This window comes from Cynoglossus semilaevis, chromosome 16 (assembly GCF_000523025.1).
Source record: "Cynoglossus semilaevis isolate Cse_v1.0 chromosome 16, Cse_v1.0, whole genome shotgun sequence".
In the NCBI taxonomy this organism is placed as follows: Eukaryota; Metazoa; Chordata; class Actinopteri; order Pleuronectiformes; family Cynoglossidae; genus Cynoglossus; species Cynoglossus semilaevis.
Genome location: NC_024322.1, coordinates 16,251,670 through 16,269,875, shown reverse-complemented (window position 1 = coordinate 16,269,875; position 18,206 = coordinate 16,251,670). Strand labels below are relative to the sequence as shown.

Sequence of the window (18,206 nt, the reverse complement as noted above, 5' to 3'; positions counted from 1 at the left end):
GTCGTCCATCAGGAACATCTGTCAGGAAATTACAAACGCAGCTTCCATCAACATTATTTCCAGACAAGGCTCCGTACGTACAAATGAGCGCTCGAACCTTTCCCACTCGTTCTGCCTTTCAGATAATAAGAAGTGGGAACAACTGCACGGAAAGGTGAAGGTCTGGAAACTCACTTCCGACGGCCGACCTCCTGAGCATTTTTCCGCCTCTGTTGAGCCGTGTCACTGATATCCTGCGGGCTGGCTGGAACTCCCTCTCTGTGGACCTCGGCTTTGGCCTCCTTCCCAGACGAGGGGAGCGGTGCCCTCACCAGGTGATTGCTGATCAGGTCGTAGGCCGTCAGACCGTCAGACCTGGCTGTTATGGCGTTGGTGGTGGTTTTAATTGAGCTGCTCTGATGCTTCACCTCCTCACAGCTGGAGGAGCGGAGCCTGGAGGGCTGGAGGAGTTGAACGGGCCGCAGGGGTTCTCCTGACACCGGGTCAGTCAGGGCCGTCCCTCGGCTCCAGTCCTCGGCTGACAGCTGGACTGTCCTGCCGCCTGGTGCAGACACCAGGTCACGGTCCACTTCAGGGTCGGGTCTCTCCAGGGAACTGTTATTTGAACATGTTTCTGTGGCTGCAGCGCAAATTTGAGTCATTTCATCATCATAAAGGTCAAAGTTCAATTGGAGCGGTTGTGACACGTGGTTGACAAACCAGTCCTCTGCTACCGAGGAAGAAGAGCTGCTGTTCGTCGTCTGCTGGACCACTGAGGCGTCACCGCCCGCTCCTACAGGTGGAGCGCTGTCACTGCGTCTATCCACTTCTTCAGAACAGGAACTGGTCTGAAGAAGACTGGATGGTGAGACTGAGTTCTCAGCCGGAGGGTCAGGGGCCCGCTGACAGCCGTACAGGGAAACCAGCATGGACTCCAGTGCTGAGAGCACGGCCTCCTACAGGTCAGAGAGAGAATGACAAACAAAGTTACTATTTTATTGACTAGCTTTTCAATGTGTATCGGCAAAATTCTGGCGCTTAAGATACATATCACATATATAAAATCTGGCGATTAAGATACATATCACATATACAAAATCTGGCGATTAAGATACATATCACGATACAGAGGCAATGCTGTTCCATCTAAACATCAGGTTACTAACACTGGAACAGAGGGATCTACATTTGGAATCAGAAGTTTCGATTAATGGAATTAGCTACTAATATTTGAATCAGTTTTTCGTGGGCCTACCTTATTTTGAAGTAGAACCTGTGTTTTGTCTGGTGTCAAGTTCACGTCGACTGAAGAAGCCGGAACTGTCATCTTCAGCACCAGTGTTGGATATCGGTTTTGGACCACGTCATCAGGATACTGAGCGCTGTAGTGCTGACGCAGGAGCTGAGGAAAATGAAGAGAAAGAAAAGTGTTGTATATATAAAGACCGTCGTCGCTCTGAAGGGCACAGCGTTAACGGGTCAGAACTGGTCTTACCCTCAGGACTTCTTTATGGTGGACGGGCCGATTGTTGACGAATATGAAACTTCTGTCAGGGCTGGATGAACTTGTTGAAGAAACGTCGGCTCCGGCCTTTGGGAAGAGACCTTCTAAAGAAATCTGTGGGGTAAAAAAAGTAGACAACTGAGAATGTAGTCAGACTCTGACTACACCTACAAAATACACAGATACACACATGGTTTTTGGAGTGGGGTCACCGAGCCCTGTGATTGGTCACTCATAGTTTGGATTGAAATAAATAGATATACATCGATGAATGGATGGATGGATGGATGGATGAATGGATGGTTGATTGATAAAAAAAATCCATACGGTGCTGTATATAATAATAATAATAACAACAACAACAACAACAGCAGCAGATAGTGACAGGTCAACACGTTGCCTCCTGTCCAACATATTCTTCTTTGTACATTTCCATCACATATATTTCAGGACCCTTCACCCTAAAAACCACAGCAGTTCTCACAGCTTTCTCCAAAAGCCGATGACTCAACAAACCTGAAACTGAACCTTTAAAAAAAAAAAAAAAAATCATTACGAGCATAGAGATTTTTTTTTTCCTGCCACACGGCCCCCGGGCTCATTATTAATTGCACCATATGCCAATGGAGTTAATAAATGCACCGCTGTTTCAGGTCAGGTCACATGTGCTTCTCTCTACCCCTGCTCATTACGGTCACTTTATGGGAACACGAACGGCACCGTAGGCCCCACAGAGCTGTGAAGTCATGCTGCCAAAATCCAGTGTCACATTTTGTTCTGCAGAGAACAAGATCAAATCCTGACTCATCCTTGCAGCGTTCTACCAGATTGGATTAAAAAAAAAAAACTTCTGACATGACAAGGCAGAAAATGACAGATAAAAGTTATCAGTTTACAGTTAGCGTGGCTGAGTGAAGCTAACAAATATTATCCATTCTTGGTGAGAAAACAGCTCAGAGCAAGAGCTGGGAGTTCAGAACTAACAAAAAATAATTTTCACTAATAACAACAATAATAATAATAATAATAATATAAGGACATGACATACCATCATCCAGGATGAATATGAAAACATTTTTTTAAAAATAGTGGTGCACAGCGAATGTAAACACAGCCTTTAATTTGTGCACAATAGTGGTGCACAGCGAATGTAAACACAGCTTATAATTTGTGCACAGTTCCGCACATTTACAGGTTTCAACCAATCAAAACAATGAAACAGCGTCAACATTTTGAGAGTTCTTCCTGCAGTTTCCTCTCCACTAACCTGATCCTGGTGATAGTGACAGGGCAGCAGGTCGGTGACAGAACTGGGCCCCAGCGCAGCATGGAGGGCACTTCTGAGATCGGCCACTTTGGGCTTCTGCCAAACCACCACCTGTAACGATATGTCACCAGTGAAGCCCCTCTGGTCCAGCCATCAGGTAAATCCCACCACATTAACACCCATGAAGATAGAAACTGGGCCACCAGTGGGTCAGAGGAGCCGGACCTCGGACAGTGGGTATCGGTTGATCAAGTGACTCGGCAAAAAAACTTAGGTCGGAAAACCCAGTTAACGTCAACACTGACACAAATATTATTTTGTTTAAACGTTTTCGCCTTCCTACTGTGTCAAACATATGGGCGGCGGACCAAAACCAGCCTGTTAGTGGATCAATCTGGCCCACTTGATGAATTTTGAATTTTCCCTGAGTAATAAACTAACACATTGAAGATAATGATAATAATAATAATAATGCTGATGATTCTCAGAAAAAAAAGTAAATCCAAATATTATTCCGTTCTCAGCTTCCTACTGAGATTCTGTATGTCTAAGAAATACATCATTTATATTCGGTAAAATATGCAGCTTTTTCATAAAGTTTGAATAAAGGCCAAAATAATAATGGATTAAATAAATAACATCTGAATAATTCAGCTCCAAAGTATGTTGACAGCCACGAGCGGTCTTGTAATTTGTGTCTGCCGGTGAATATATCTCCTGGGTGTTGATTTCTGAAAGCATGCACCCCGCTGCAGAGCATGTGTCAGCTATTGAACACACAATCTGGCACATGTAAACGGATCACTCCTGTAAACAGTTCCTGAAGAAGCTGTGAAACACGACACAAGCCAAATAGCAGAGTTGGAGATAGAGGATAGGGGCCAGCGAGTGCTGACGGCGTAAAAAAGGCTTAATTTCTCTACGAAGACAACCTCCAAAAGTGACTTCTATGAAATGTATATATACAGCCGGGAATTATTCCACCGGGGGCAGCAGCAGCGTTAGCAGCAGCAGCAGCAGCAGCAGCAGCAGCAGTGATCATGCTTTTATACTGGACATTGGTCAGTAATCCTAAGTTGTGGTTCTTATAGTGGGCAATGTATAAAAAAATAAAAAATAAAATCAGTCAAATGCTGAGGAAATACACTGCAGGTCATTGTTATGTAATGTAAACAACAAATTAAACTGTAGTCATCGGCAAGTTTTTTCATGAAGGACAAAAGTTAAAGAAAAATATTCTGAAAAATTCTAAAATTATGAATATAAAATTTAATTTAAAAAAATGTAAAAATCGCGAATCATATCGTGTGTCCTTACAGCATACATGAGGATACATACGGGAATTCAGATGATTAATTAGAATTAACTATATTCGCCATCACAGTAAAAGTCAGCATTAAATGCTGTTTTTCTTTTGTAAAGTAAACTTTTCTAATTCAAAATCCTCCGATTGTTCTAATGACCAACGGTCGGTGACGCTGTAACAACGCAGTAAAACAAGAGAGAACGCCAGCGCGTTCCCGCCTTCAGTCCTTTAAAGACAATGGCGACATCTAGTGTTGGTTGTGAGAATAACTATAACGTATACCACATGCTCTTTCCTATAGGGATCAGTGTTAAATAATAACTCCTTGGTTGTGAGAATAACTATAATGTATATATATAATAACTCAATTCTCACGAACTCTTTAAAACTCCTCATTGGTTCTGGTTTTATGGCAACCACGGAGAAACGACTTCTTAGTTGACTGATGAGAATTTAATCAACTATTTTACTGCTTTACAATTTTAACCAGGCATCAGGTTAAAATCAGGTCAGCACTTATTGTCACATCATATATTGGCCTGATTAGATGCCAGTGGACTGGACTAGTAGAATAATAGCAAAATTACATATAAATAAAAATAAATCCATGTTTCCCCCTTTGTTTTACTGCAAATAAATTGTAAAATTGTATTGCAAAACATTCATATATGGTTAAATTTTTTTTTCACTTTCACAATTCATCATGTGGGCCAGAATGATCCCCCGAGCGAGGCCGGTTTTGCCCCACGTGGCCGTATGTTTGACACCCCTGCTTTAGAATAAAACATGAAACAACATCCCTTGTTTCAAGTCACTTAGTTCAGCTAAAGGAGATAAAAGATTCTGACCTTGTTGTGGACCAGGGTTAGCCTGAGCTCAGGTTTTATTATTGCATAAGCCATGAGCAGGTCTTGTATTTTCTTCAGCTCCTCTTTGCACTTCCTGGTAGAGGAATAGTACTGCCTTCTGACTGGAAGGTTCTTAAAAAGCTTTGTGACAGACACTGTTGTTCCTGAAAAAAATTTAAAAAAAACAATACAGTGCAGTAGAATATTAATATCGCGAAACATTTTGTTTTATTTTAAGAAAACGAGTACTGATTAAATCACAGTCTTACCTTGACCTAAGTGGGACGGCTTCTGAGAAACGATCTCCCCCGTGAAGTTCAGCGTGTACTGGATGCTGACATCATCCGTCACTGTTTTGGTTGTGACAGCCACCTATAGACAAGGAGGAGAATATGTCATAAACATGTCTAAAGGTTCAGTAGATGTTCAGATAATATCGGTCGACAGATATTGTAAAAAAGCTAAAATAAGACATCCCTAAAAATACACTTTGTATTAATCAAAAATATGTCCATCACATTCATGTGCATTTGCTTGTTTTCTTTTTTCTATCAGCAGCTACAGTCGTTCACACCCGTCACCTCGGCAACAGCACAGATGGAGCCCAGGGCTTCTCCTCTGAAGCCGTACGTTTCCAGATGCTCCAAGTCTTCATGGCTGCTGATCTTCGACGTGTAATGTCTCACAGCCATCACAGAAGTGTCCGCAGCTTTGATTCCTTGGCCGTTGTCACGAACCTCGATGCGGTCCAGACCATAATTATCCTGCCACAGATAGGTCAAAATATGTTGGTAAACAAGCAGCACAGAACGACAACTACACTAGAAATAACATTAATATTATTGGGTTTTCTTTAGAATTTGTGTCACTGATTCACTGTACCAGTTTAACGTCAATACTGGACGCCCCGGCATCCAGGGAGTTTTCCAACAGTTCTTTCATAACGTTGACCACTGACGTGATGACCTGGGAGCTCGACAGCAGCCGCACAGTGTCGGCGGGCAACTGCTTCATGGTGTCAGGTATCTGTTAAAAAACAAAAGTCTTAAATGTTGACAAATGCATTCATGGAACATGGTATGTGATGTTACTGTAGACCATTAGATGTGAGGATGCAGTACTGAAAGTACTGGCGAGGGGGCGTGGTCAAATAAGAAGATGATTGTGAAGTATCATTTTACACACGTAACAGTTTTGGCCAATAACTGAAACAATAGTGCTAAAATTTCGATTTGTTATTTTTGTAAAAAAAAACAAAAACGTTTTCGTATGTCAAAATAAAACATTTAAGTTTCCTGTTTTTTTTTAAGACTGTGGTTAGAATGCAAAGAAAAAGTTTCCTGTTTTTTTAAAGACTGTGGTTAGAATGCAAATTCTTAAGGCCCTGTGGGAATATAATGTAAAACATATGAAACTTACGAAGGACATTTAGTTTTGCCAACGATATTGTAATTAATTTGCAACAAATTGCGGATTATATTAATAAAACAAACGATGTTGAATTGTTCATTTAAACTTCAGAATACAGTAATTGAACGAACTTGTAGTGTAAGTCAGGGTTATACGTAATTTAATGAAATAATTAGCTAATGGTGGAACTTATTTCTTTGGTCTGTCAGACATAAACAAGCTATTTAAAGTGCAGGAACATTATCTTACCTGGATTTAAATTAGAACTTTAGTTACCCATCTCAAAACGTAACAAGTTTTTGTTTATTGCTCGTAGATAGCTCACGAAGTCTGCCCCGCGTGTTAGAGCTTGTTTGAGAATGAAAACACTAACGTTAGTATCCCCTCACAGACTCTTATTTTACCCAGCATGCACTGACACGCAACAGAAACATCCTGGTTGACGTCGATTCCGACTCGCTCATTGGCTAGACGCATCACGGTGGCGGGTTCCTTAACACGCGTGAGTTATTGTAGCCCTGAAGGAGGGCTTACAGGTACAAGACCGACGTTAGACCAGGAGCTGCCAATGTTTAAATGATTTGACTTAAAAACAAACAACAACAACAAAAAAAAACCAAAGTGTAATATATCCAGGGCAGATACATAGATTTTTCATTTCTTACTTTATTTTTTAAAACAAATATAAACGTATAACGATTTTTTATTCATTTTAACTCATGTACAGTATGTTATAGCGCTCCGTGTTCTCGTCATAATTCATCCCTAAAAAATGTACAGTATTAATATCAAAACTCAAGACTTTATTTCCTTACATTGACAACTTTATCCGCGTCTATTAACGATTACTAGATCAGTTTTTACCCGTTCACAGAAAACATCAAAACTTTAGCGAAAACCAGTTGAAATAATTGACGCTGATTAAGAGATTTTGAATTTTTTTTCTCGATAAATCGGTGTTGTTAATATTAATGATTCCTTTCCGGTTGTCATAGAGCCTTATCACCCCCCGCCCCCTCCGCGTCTATTAACGATTACTAGATCAGCTTTTACCCGTTCACAGAAAACATCAAATTTTTAACAAAACTTTAGCGAAAACCAGTTGAAATTATTGAGACTGATTAAGAGATTTTGTTTTTTTTTCTCGATAAATCGGTATTGTTAATATTAATGATTCCTTTCCGTTTGTCTTAGAGCCTTATCACCCCCCTCCCTCGTATGCAGTTGTGTATTATGTCCACCAGATGGCAGTATAATGCCAGTCAGTGCCGCTGTCAGGTATGTGTAATACTGCAGCAGTGGAAGTGGACAAGTCCACTCCGTAGTCTGTGTGTTGGGTTTATAAAGCACAGCTACGTGGAGACAACAACATCTCTGCTCCAACAAAGCAGAAATTCCGAATTGTTTTGGCAATAACGAGACTTGTTTTCCCTCAGAGGATTATTTGGGAATCGGACGTGGATCCATGCACTGAATAAACATCCCTGCATCCGTGGGCAACTTAAAGCGGATTTTCTGTCTTTTTACTCTGATCTGATCAGTTACGTTGAAGTTAAGGTCGCTGTTAATGGTGAGTCTGAGCGGAGCTGTGGAGAAGGAGGAGAAGGAGGAGGAAGATACACCGACCGCAGCGCTCCATGTCTGGACTGTCACCGACTGAACAACCGGCTGTTTCCTTATGATATGAAATATTTGGGTGTTTTCTGCTCCAGTCTGATGAAGGTTTGTACAGCTGCTCTGAATCACTGCTGTCTGTCTCTGTTTCCCCCGGAGCGGAAAGCTCCCGTCATGTCGAAATTAAATATTTATTGTTTGTTAAAAATTATTAAGCTGTCTGCTGGGAGGCTACGGCAGTGGAAAAGGTCAATGGAAATGAATCAATTTCGAAAATAAAGTCATCAGTTTTTATATAAAGGACAAATATGAGAATTAGATAGGGATGTCCGATATTAACTTTTTTGCCGATATTGATGTCCGATATCAACAAATACAGCGGGGGAGTGGTGGCCTGGGGGTTCAGGAAGTTAAGTGCCGCCTGCTCACTAAGGTGTTGGGTTAAAGAAGTGTATGAGTTGTTGGCACACAATCCCCTGATTATTAAAATAGATTAATAAAATGAGCTGCAATGCTGCCATCTAGTGACGTTTACTTTCATATACAGCCGTTTTTCAGGTATAAAGTCTCTGTCGTTGACTGAATCTGTCTCCTGTCCTTCTGTCCTCAGCTGATGAGATGAACTTTTTCACTGCTGCCGGTCCAACACCAGCATGAGGTTCTCAGACGGTTCTCCTTCCACACTTTTACTCCCATGACACCTACTCACCCGGGATGTGTGGGTCACAGATCTGACCCAAGGCTGCACCTGTACTGACCCAGACCAATGCGTCCAAACCCAGAGCATGGGGTGTGTTAAATCCAAAACAGGCAACCCTGGTGGTCAAAATGCAAACTCCACACAGAAGAAGGATGGCAGGTGCAGGAGGCGGGGAGAGAACGCCGTCTTGGTCCAGTCTGAGGTGGGCGTGGCCGCCCACAGCTGCCCCCAGGTCAACCCAGTGCTGCTGGACTACGCCCACAAACTGTCAGAGGAGATCGTGGCCCGCGCTGTACAGCAGTGGGCAGAGGTGGACCATCGCTACAGTGACATTCCCTACATCGAGTGTGACGTGCCGTGACAGGCGGATGTGATAGAACTGGTCCAGGATGTTTGGATTCATCAGGAATATTGATGAGAGCTGCCTTTAATCAGGCTTTGAAACACCCTGAGATTGGACTGAAATCTAGGGATTGAATAATATGGTTTGTACAGATAAATAAATAAATATAACTGGGGGAGAGGGGGGGGGGTCATGGCAGACAGTAACTGAGAAACACTTAACTTTCTTAACCCGGAGGACCACAACTGCCCCGATTTATCGGCTGATATCGGAAATCAGGTGCTTGGACAATATCGGCAAAGCGTTAATATCGGACATCCTTACTGAAATCTAATTTCTGATGTGACCAAAGCGCTCAAAACTCGTCTGTTTCCCGTTGGTGTCTGCTCTCGGTTCGTAACGTTGGTGTAAAAGTTGAGTGTGCTGTGACATCAGAGACATTTCTGTTCGTCAGTGAACATCCATCATGACCTGTGAATCTTTGTTCTGCTGTGGATGAGAGAATTTTTTTGCCTGTCTTCCTTTTGGCAGAGAGAACAGATCCACACCCAGCAGACCGGCTCTCACCGCGGTCCCACTAAAAGCTCTTACTTCCTGCAGTTGGGCTGTGATGGTCTCCCTGGAGACCCAGCAGCGAAACCGCACCAGGCCTCAGAGCATCAGCTCCGTTTGCCTCGTGGCCATTAGGCAGCAGTGACCAAAGCCCTGCTTCGTTTTACACTGCCATTATTTTTGGACGTGGACCGCGGACAGGAAGTCTTTGACCGGAGCATCTCAACTTCCTTAAGGTCCGGTTAACCGGAGCGTCAAGCACAGGAGACATTTACTCTACACACGATACGATACGATTCACGGTTTTTGTTCACAATTTTTTTTCAGGCTAACTTTGCCCTTTGTTTTCAGAGTGTGTTGCAGGAATGTATTTATAGATTTATGTTAAAGAAATAAATTTGACTTTGTCCAAAAAAAAACTCTTCAGTACCAAAACGTCGTCTTCTGCAGTGCTTCTCTGCGCTGAGATCAACTCTGAATGGTCATGTAGCCCGTCAGTACCAAAACGTCGTCTTCTGCAGTACTTCTCTGCGCTGATATCAACTCTGGTGTGAATGTGAGCGTGAATGGTCATGTAGCCCTGTGACTAAACACAGACTCAGTCAGCTGTGTGGTCAGTGGTCTCATAGTGTAGCGGTCATCTCGACTGCTTTGCACACAGAGAGTCCTGTGTTTGATTCCCAAAGGAACCACATACACCTAATGGCGCCTCCTGTGGCAGCCTGTTGCAAAAAACTGTAAATTCTGTATTTTGGGACAAATATAATTAATTACATAATCATGATATCAAAGTTGACCAACCAGTTCCTTCAGAATGACCTCGCACAACAACAACAACAACAGGAAACTTCAGTTGTATTGATTATAACTCCACAAATATCCCACAAACCAAAGCTTTTTTCTTCTTCCTGTGGCGTCACCAGAGCTCCATTACAGACGCAGATGACTTCTCAAAATGATTAAAAAGCATCTGGGGCCCCGCCCCCCCGCCGCGCCCCGCGCGCCCCCAGCCGCAGCAGCAGCAGCAGCTGTGGTGGTGCTTTCGGGCTCATCAGTAAATTACATGCTGTATTATGTGCAGTCAGAGTACTTTAGGTTATTAATCACCCATCCACCCACCCCGCCCCAATGTTAGTGCTTGAACCAACATTTGTGAACAAAGTCTGACTCCAGCAGTTACACTCGTACCGCTGTAGTACTGCTGTAGTACCGCTGTAGTACCGCCGTCTGATGTCACCCTCATAAATAATGCACGAAATGAAAAACTGTTTGGAAAATGATAACGTTCCTTGAAAAGCGCTCAGAACCCAAGTCCACATCAGACTGATGTGACATCAACACTGACGGTACCAGATACACAACCCGACCCGATAAAAGTGGGACAGATGAGAGTCAACGTCTCTGCTGCACACGGACAAATCTCACGTTAACAAACGTTAGAAACACTTCTTCCCATGTCACGTTACAACACACATATGAATTTGTTGGATATTTTATTAAGTTTTTTCTTCCAATTTGAGGGCATTTCAAGAAAACATCACATAGCAGCATTAGCTTAGCAGCTCCAAGACGAAATAAATAAAAAATAAATTCATATTTCAGAAACACTTGAACACATCAGTGACCATTACTCACCTTTTTTTCTTCCAATTTGAGCATAAATTTCAAGAAAATGTCAAATCGTTAAATCAGTTCTTCATTTATTTATTTATTTCTGTACTACTACTGGCTTCAAAGACATGATTACAGTTCATCTAAATAAACTAGTTCAAATCAAACAATTATAATAATTCATGTTAGTACAGTGGTTCTTTAACAGCTGTTTTAAAAAGAACTGGACATTAATTCCACTGTTATTTAGTGTTTTTATTTTTCACAGCTAAATTGTTTTTTCCCCTCTGCAGCTTATCTGCATCTCTATAAATATGAGTGTGCGTCCAACAATAAACCTTCAGACAACCATGATATGATCACGGTGCCTGACCTTTGCATAGAGGTCAGTTCATGACCTGCTGACCTCACCGAGAACGTCAGACAGTTAAAAAGTCAGAAAAATGAAACTGCAAAAAATAGAAAGGACTGAAACTCTAGGTCTGAACTTTTCTTCTTCGTTCCATGATTCAGAGTAAAACAAAAGTCCAGACATCAGACAGGATTCAGGAGGACCAAACGGGGACATCAGGACAGGTGGACAGACAGGGACATCAGAAGGTCAGGTCCTTGTCTCCTAACGATGTGAAACACTGGTCCACACTTTGTTTGGACACTTCCTCTAGAGACGACGGGCTCCACCTGGGATTCTGGTCCCTGTCAACCAAAACTGGAGACACAGACAGGATGTGACATCACAGAGGATCTGGTTACAGGAAGTGATCTGATCTAAGCTCTGATCTAAGACAGGCTGCAGCTGGAGTTAGCACTTCACATGTGTTGACCTTTCCAGGAACGAGATGTTCAGAACTAACACAGGAAATGAAAACAACCCCCGACAGGATGAGGTTCGATTCCCAGCCAGCGTCTGTCGGTGGTTCCCAAAGTTGGGAGCAGGCCCCGTTGCAGCACGGTATATTTATTTTTATTGTAATATTTTCTGTGCCACAGAGACTTGACTTGTCCACACTGCAGTGACTCACCTGCTCTGACGCCTTCGTAGAAGTCACTGCCCCTCTGAGAAACAGAAGACACCGTGGAGGACACTCAGACTTCAGCACCAATAAAAATCAAGCTGATGAATGAAGGTGTTTATGACCAGGTTGGACTCGTTCTTACCAGGCAGGCCTGGACGAGGCGGTACTCCATCACCAACACCTGCTGCAGGGTCAGGGACGCCCCCAACTGCAGCTGCCTGAAGGTCATCTTCAGAGACGTGGGAGACATTTTGGACAGTGTCTGGAGGACGAGACACAGGGAGGTGAAAAGAGAGTGAAGACCCTGCAGTTCTTCAGCTACGAGTCAAAAAGAGTCGGTGTGTATGGTGTAAGGTCAGCGACCTTTACACCATGAGACGATGATTTCTGACTTGTGATGTAACGAAACCCTTTAACTCACGGTAGAATTCACAACTGTTTTTTTCACAATATGATTTTATCACGATTTTTTAAAACCAAATCCAATATGAAACACTGTTGGTGTCTGTGGAACAAGTTCTGTTTCAACACCTGGATGTCAGGTATGACAACATACCTCGGCCTGTTTGACCGCAAACTCCGAACCGTCGGCCTTCAGGTTCTGGACGATTCCCTCCACACTGCTGGAGCTGAACAGTCTGGAAGGAGGAAACAGGAAAAGAGGAACAGGTTCTGGTTCGTAGTCAGGTTCTTCACACCAGTACAAACAACAACAACAACAAAAAGACAGAACCCTGATCAGATCAGTGGACATTTGTCCTCACCTACCTGTCAATATCAGACATGTGTTTGTCCAGGACAAAAGGCTTCTCAGCATCCAGCGAACTCTGTGAAGACGACACAAACATTATGGACAAGTGGACGTCTCTGAACCTGGAAGACAACGCTGGACAGATCTGAGCAGCTCTCAGGTCATCGTACGTGGAGAGACCCGTTCTAACCTGTCTCTGGTAGACGTCCAGCACTCGGCCGACATCTTCAGCAGAAGGAGACTTCAAGTCCACCAGCTCCTTCTCCAGGTCTGGGATCTGTGGACCAGCAGATGGACATCAGCTACGACAGGGTCAGTGGACAGCAGACAGAGATAAAAATGTCTGACTGTGGACATTCTGTCTTCTACCTTCTCAGACTCTACAAAGTGAGTGGCGACTCCAGCTCTCTGCACGTCACGTCCCTTCAGACGGAACCCGGTCAAAGCCAGGAACAGACCCAACCTGCCACGCAGCCGGGGCAGGAAGTAGCCCCCGCCCACGTCAGGGAACAGACCTGTCCACAGAGCAGAGACGAGGACAGAGTTGGACTGAATCTTTATGATGTTCTTTATGAAGACTGACGAGACTGAGAGACACTGGGAGACACTGGGCTTCCCCTGGACCTGAGTCCTGGACCTGAGTCCTGGACCTGGACCTGAGTCCTGGACCTGGACCTGAGTCCTGGACCTGGACCTGAGTCCTGGACCTGGACCTGAGTCCTGGGGTGACACTGTCAGGGCAGTTGATCAGATTTAGGGCTGAAAAAATAAATATCATAAATGCGTTGGATTAACGTTGTTGTTTGGGAGACTCAGAGGGTCCGGGGTTAATCTGCTAATCCCCCACAGCAGAAGAGGTTAGTGGTGACGCAGGAGTGTGTGTTTGTCGGGGGATTGGGTGTGTGTGTGTGGGTGGGTCCAGTGAAGTGACAGTCAGAACAAAAACATTTGGTTTTTTTTAATCTACAAAAAAAAATCTTTTTGTTTTTCAGAGTTTTTCTCCTGATCCTGCGTCTGATTCTGACTGCACTGATCTGAGGTCTGATCTGATAATCCGACCGCGGTCACGTGACTTCAGACACGTTGCTGTCGTGATGTCGCGCTCTGTGACTGGTTGTAGAGATTTGTGGTTAATCTGCTGAGAGCCCTGGGAGACGACCATCTGTCTGCAGGAACCAATTAGCTGAAGAGCAGGAGACTGGGACGCCACTTAGTGTCTCCTCCAAGTACAACATCACACACTGTAGTACTGCAGTACTCACTCATGTATCAGATCAGATTAGCTCAGTTGACATGTCGTTTCACCTGGAAATGTTTTTATTTTATTTAAACAAAAATTGTGTTTCTGTTAAAAAAATGGAGTAACCTGAGGTTCCCAACTACAGGGCCCCGGACCAGGACCAGGCCATGGTTCATTTGGTCCAAGACGGCAGAGAAAAAAAAAAAGATATATCACATGTTTTCAAGATCTTTAAATAGTCTCTATGAAATGAAATCCCTACAAAATAAAAGTCTTTTAAGCTGATAAAGATCAAGATAAAAATGACAAAATTAGGAGTGTACGATATTAACTTTTTGCCGATATCGTCACGTATCTCACCTATGGCGGTTTCCGGCATGGCAAAGAGCGTTTTCTCCGTGGCCACTCGAAATCGTCCGTGAACTGACAAACCGACTCCCTGGGTGAGGAGAGAACATGGTCAGGGAGAAAACCCGAGAACGGCAGACACGTTCTCAAAGGAGGAGAGGAACGAGGAAGAGGAGCAGAAAGGAGGTCAGAGCTGAGGGGTGAGAAAAAATAAAAATGGAGCCGGGCTGAAGCTGCTGCAGTGACAACAGGGTTCTGAGGTAGAACAGAGACAGAACCGGTCACAGTCAGAACCTGACCTGAACAACCCACAGACCTAAAGACCACAGACCGTATATAAAAGATAGAATATTTGTTGTACAGTAAAGCAGGTCAGGGTGTAAAACCACTGCTGTCCTGCAGGGGCAGACTCCAAAAAAAAAAAAACACCTGGGTTCCATAACCTACAATACTACACTACAGAGAGTCTGATGGAGTACTGCAGTCTGCTCATACTACTGCAGTCTTTTTTTAAACATGTTTTTATTTATTGAGTTTGAATTTTTATTATTTAATTAATAATTATTGTTAAATTAAGTTATTTCTGTTCATAATTTAACTTTAATATTTATTTTCACAGGCTGAAACTGTTTTAATTTACAGTAATTCTCTGGGTGCGTCTAGAAAATACTGACAAATCAGTGCCATTACTGCCACCTTGTGGTTTTCATCCAGAAGTGTTTCAACCACTTACAATGATGATAAACCCGAGTTCGACAACATCTCTGACAGAACGACAAAGAAACATTTAGTTCCCGTCGAACGATCTCTGAGAACTCATTACACAGTGACGTCACTGTTCCCTCAGACTAATAAAAAACACTTAAAGTCAACCAGAGGCCGAGAGCAGAGGAGCAGGGACTGAGATCAAACCATCACAGAGACGGTGAGAAGAACCAGACCACTGTGGGGGGGGGGGGGGGGGGGGCTTCTTAGAGAGAGAGAGAACCCTAAACACAAGACCACGTGATGACATGAGGAGAGAGAGAGAGGAGACAGCTGTATTTCGTCAAAACTTCAGTACTTTGGCTCAGGTCAGAGGGACTCAGTGAGTTTATTCTCCCCCACTTCCTCTCGCTCTCCCCCCTTCTCTCACCCGCTCCATATTTAAAAAAAAAACAAATGGAAAAAAGTAGAAGAATTTGTTTAAAAATAGAATACTTCAAAAGTACTGTAAAAAAAAAAACATCTCGGTGCAAATACTGTAGGTTTGTATTGATCTATCGTACGGTGAAGTGACAGTATTTGCAGTAGAGTAGTGTATACAGTAGTAAATATTACTGCTGGTTTCCTCTGTGAGTCCAATGATAATAAAGACATAATAAAACACAGAAGTGTCTCCATAAAAGTCCTGGAACTCAACAGTACCAGGCACCATATAAGAGCACGTCTTCACTGGAAACACCAGAGACGTCACAGTGTTTACAGTTCCTGCTCCTCGACAGAATTTATTAGACCTGAGGAAGAGGAACAGACCAGGAACTCAGACCCTGGATTAAACACACGGTGCATGTAGTACTGTGTGTACTGTGTACTGTATGGAATACAGTACACATCTGACAGGTGAGGTCAGATCCATTACAGCCGTGTTAACTCTGTGTCTGTGGCCTGGGTGCGGGTTTGAATCCCACACTAGCTCTGTGGTGGGATTTTAAACAGCCAAAAAAAAAAAAAGTAAACATCATTAAATTCAGTGAAGAAGATTAAAAATAATCAGGGATGTCCAATATTGTCCAAACACTTAATTTCTGATTCCGATATCAACCAATACTGATATAGCGGTGGTTAAGGCCTGAACCCCCCAAACTGAAATACTAATAAGGGGCCTGGTAATAATTATTTATTTATCAGTACAAACCACTGTAGGAGTTGCTGGCACCAGCGTTTTGCATACAGTCCCCTGATTATTAAAATAGAATAATAAAATGACCTGCAATGCTGCCATCTAGTGACTTTCACTTTCACATACAGCCACTTTTCCCCAAAACTGTTTTTAGGTCAAACATAATTTGGCGAAACTGAGGCATTAGCCACTTTTCCCCAAAACTGTTTTTAGAATCGATAAATCGATAACGATTCTATTTCACATACAGCCACTTTTCCCCAAAATTGTTTTGGCAGATAATATCGATTGGTCAATAATGCTAATATCGGGCAGATAATATCGATTGGTCAATATAATCGGACATCCCTAAAAGTAACTCATAACTCACCCCTCCCATTGTTATTCCATCAATAAGGGCAACATATGGTTTACTGCAAGATCCTGGAGAAGACGGAAAACAAAAGTATGAAAACGATGAGAAAATGACGGAACGATTACTGAGATTAAAGCTGGGATTAAAAAGAAATCGTTTCATCTGTTTCACCTAATCTCTCATCTTACCTATAGCGTTGTTGAGGATGTATTCTTCACGGAAAAAGTTCTGGGCCAGAGGATCGCCCGTCTTTCCAGCTTCTGTCACCGCTGATGGAAGAAAAACAAACAAAGACAAAAAATTAAACTGTTGCCGTTCAATTCAATTCTAAAATATCCGTTGTCCAATGAGCTGCTGAGTTTGAGTTTCTCCAGCTGCAGTGTCTGAAAACCTGATTTGAAAAATGCACCTTCAAAATAATTTAATGAATGGCGCCCCCTGCTGTTACAGCTCACCCCTGATGTCTCCTCCAGCGCAGAAGGCTTTTCCACCTGCTCCTTTGATGATGATGATGTCGGTTTCTTCGTCCTTTTCCCATTTCTGACGGGAGACACAAACAAAGCGGGATTATTTACAGGAACAAAACTACGTAAAAAATGTATGTTTCTGTTGCGCACCTGGAATTGATAACAATTTGGAACGGTTGGAATACAAAATTAATAGTAGGCTGCAATATCTCAAAAATCACTGGTCATACCACGGTGGAATACAAAATTAATAGTAGGCTGCAGTATCTCAAAAATAACTGGTCATACCACGACACTACACTACAGTACAGCAGGTGGCGGTATGGTGAGTTGAGTGTATCATTACATCCCGACTGACATCACGATTTTCCTCTGACACACCTGGATCTGAGGAAAGATCTGACGAATCATGGTCAGGTTGAGGGCGTTGAGGACTTTAGGTCGGTTCAGAGTGATGACTCCGGCTCTGTTGACCCTCTCCAGTGAGACCTCCGCCTCCACGTGACTGGACATCTGACAGGTGAAAATGGTACAGAGACGTTCATACCTCAGCCAGACACAAGATGGCGCCATGATGACACTTAGGTTCAAGTTTAACAACATGAATAAGGTCGGTCCAGATTTATTTTCTTTAAGGAGTTAATTCATGCAGGAAAGAACCAATAACAGGGGTGGGGGGGCTCGACGATGGGCGTGGCAGAGTTCTCACCATGTGTCCTTGGATATTCCGCAATCTGCACAGACAACGTAGTCTGGAAAAAAAAATGAAAGCCAAAATTTCAAACTTCATTGAGCAGAGAGTGTCTGAAAATATTTGAAAAATATTGAAAAGTTGCACCTCGTAAAGTACTGCTGTAAATACTAAACATATCACATTATATTGCAATATATCGTATCGTTGTCCTGTATCGTGATACATATCGTATGTCAAGATTCTTGCCAATACACAGCCCTAATAAATATTACTAATCAGATTATTAACGTATTTAGAAATGAATCTCGTCTGTGTTCGT

At 42.9% G+C, this 18,206-nt stretch overlaps 2 protein-coding genes across 2 annotated transcripts in view; both read right to left on the bottom strand.

Moving 5' to 3' along the window:
• The window catches only part of pms1 (PMS1 homolog 1, mismatch repair system component), a 17,132-nt gene extending 10,394 nt beyond the window's left edge, over positions 1-6,738 (bottom strand). The window contains exons 1-9 of the mRNA XM_008328996.3: positions 6,564-6,738; positions 5,787-5,930; positions 5,486-5,668; positions 5,174-5,276; positions 4,905-5,068; positions 2,751-2,861; positions 1,475-1,597; positions 1,235-1,381; positions 175-935 (exon numbers count right to left, since the gene is read on the bottom strand). Coding sequence (XP_008327218.1) covers positions 175-935; positions 1,235-1,381; positions 1,475-1,597; positions 2,751-2,861; positions 4,905-5,068; positions 5,174-5,276; positions 5,486-5,668; positions 5,787-5,918 — 1,724 coding nt within the window. The 5' untranslated portion in view covers positions 5,919-5,930; positions 6,564-6,738. The remainder of the gene's footprint in view (positions 1-174; positions 936-1,234; positions 1,382-1,474; positions 1,598-2,750; positions 2,862-4,904; positions 5,069-5,173; positions 5,277-5,485; positions 5,669-5,786; positions 5,931-6,563) is intronic.
• Positions 6,739-10,987: 4,249 nt separating this feature from the next.
• The window catches only part of hibch (3-hydroxyisobutyryl-CoA hydrolase), a 7,997-nt gene continuing 778 nt past the window's right edge, over positions 10,988-18,206 (bottom strand). The window contains exons 2-14 of the mRNA XM_008328993.3: positions 17,903-17,945; positions 17,575-17,706; positions 17,182-17,266; positions 16,915-16,995; positions 16,742-16,794; positions 14,502-14,580; positions 13,271-13,416; positions 13,092-13,178; positions 12,919-12,977; positions 12,707-12,788; positions 12,293-12,412; positions 12,157-12,190; positions 10,988-11,843 (exon numbers count right to left, since the gene is read on the bottom strand). Of these exons, the coding sequence (XP_008327215.1) occupies positions 11,728-11,843; positions 12,157-12,190; positions 12,293-12,412; positions 12,707-12,788; positions 12,919-12,977; positions 13,092-13,178; positions 13,271-13,416; positions 14,502-14,580; positions 16,742-16,794; positions 16,915-16,995; positions 17,182-17,266; positions 17,575-17,706; positions 17,903-17,945 (1,117 nt within the window). The 3' untranslated portion in view covers positions 10,988-11,727. The remainder of the gene's footprint in view (positions 11,844-12,156; positions 12,191-12,292; positions 12,413-12,706; positions 12,789-12,918; positions 12,978-13,091; positions 13,179-13,270; positions 13,417-14,501; positions 14,581-16,741; positions 16,795-16,914; positions 16,996-17,181; positions 17,267-17,574; positions 17,707-17,902; positions 17,946-18,206) is intronic.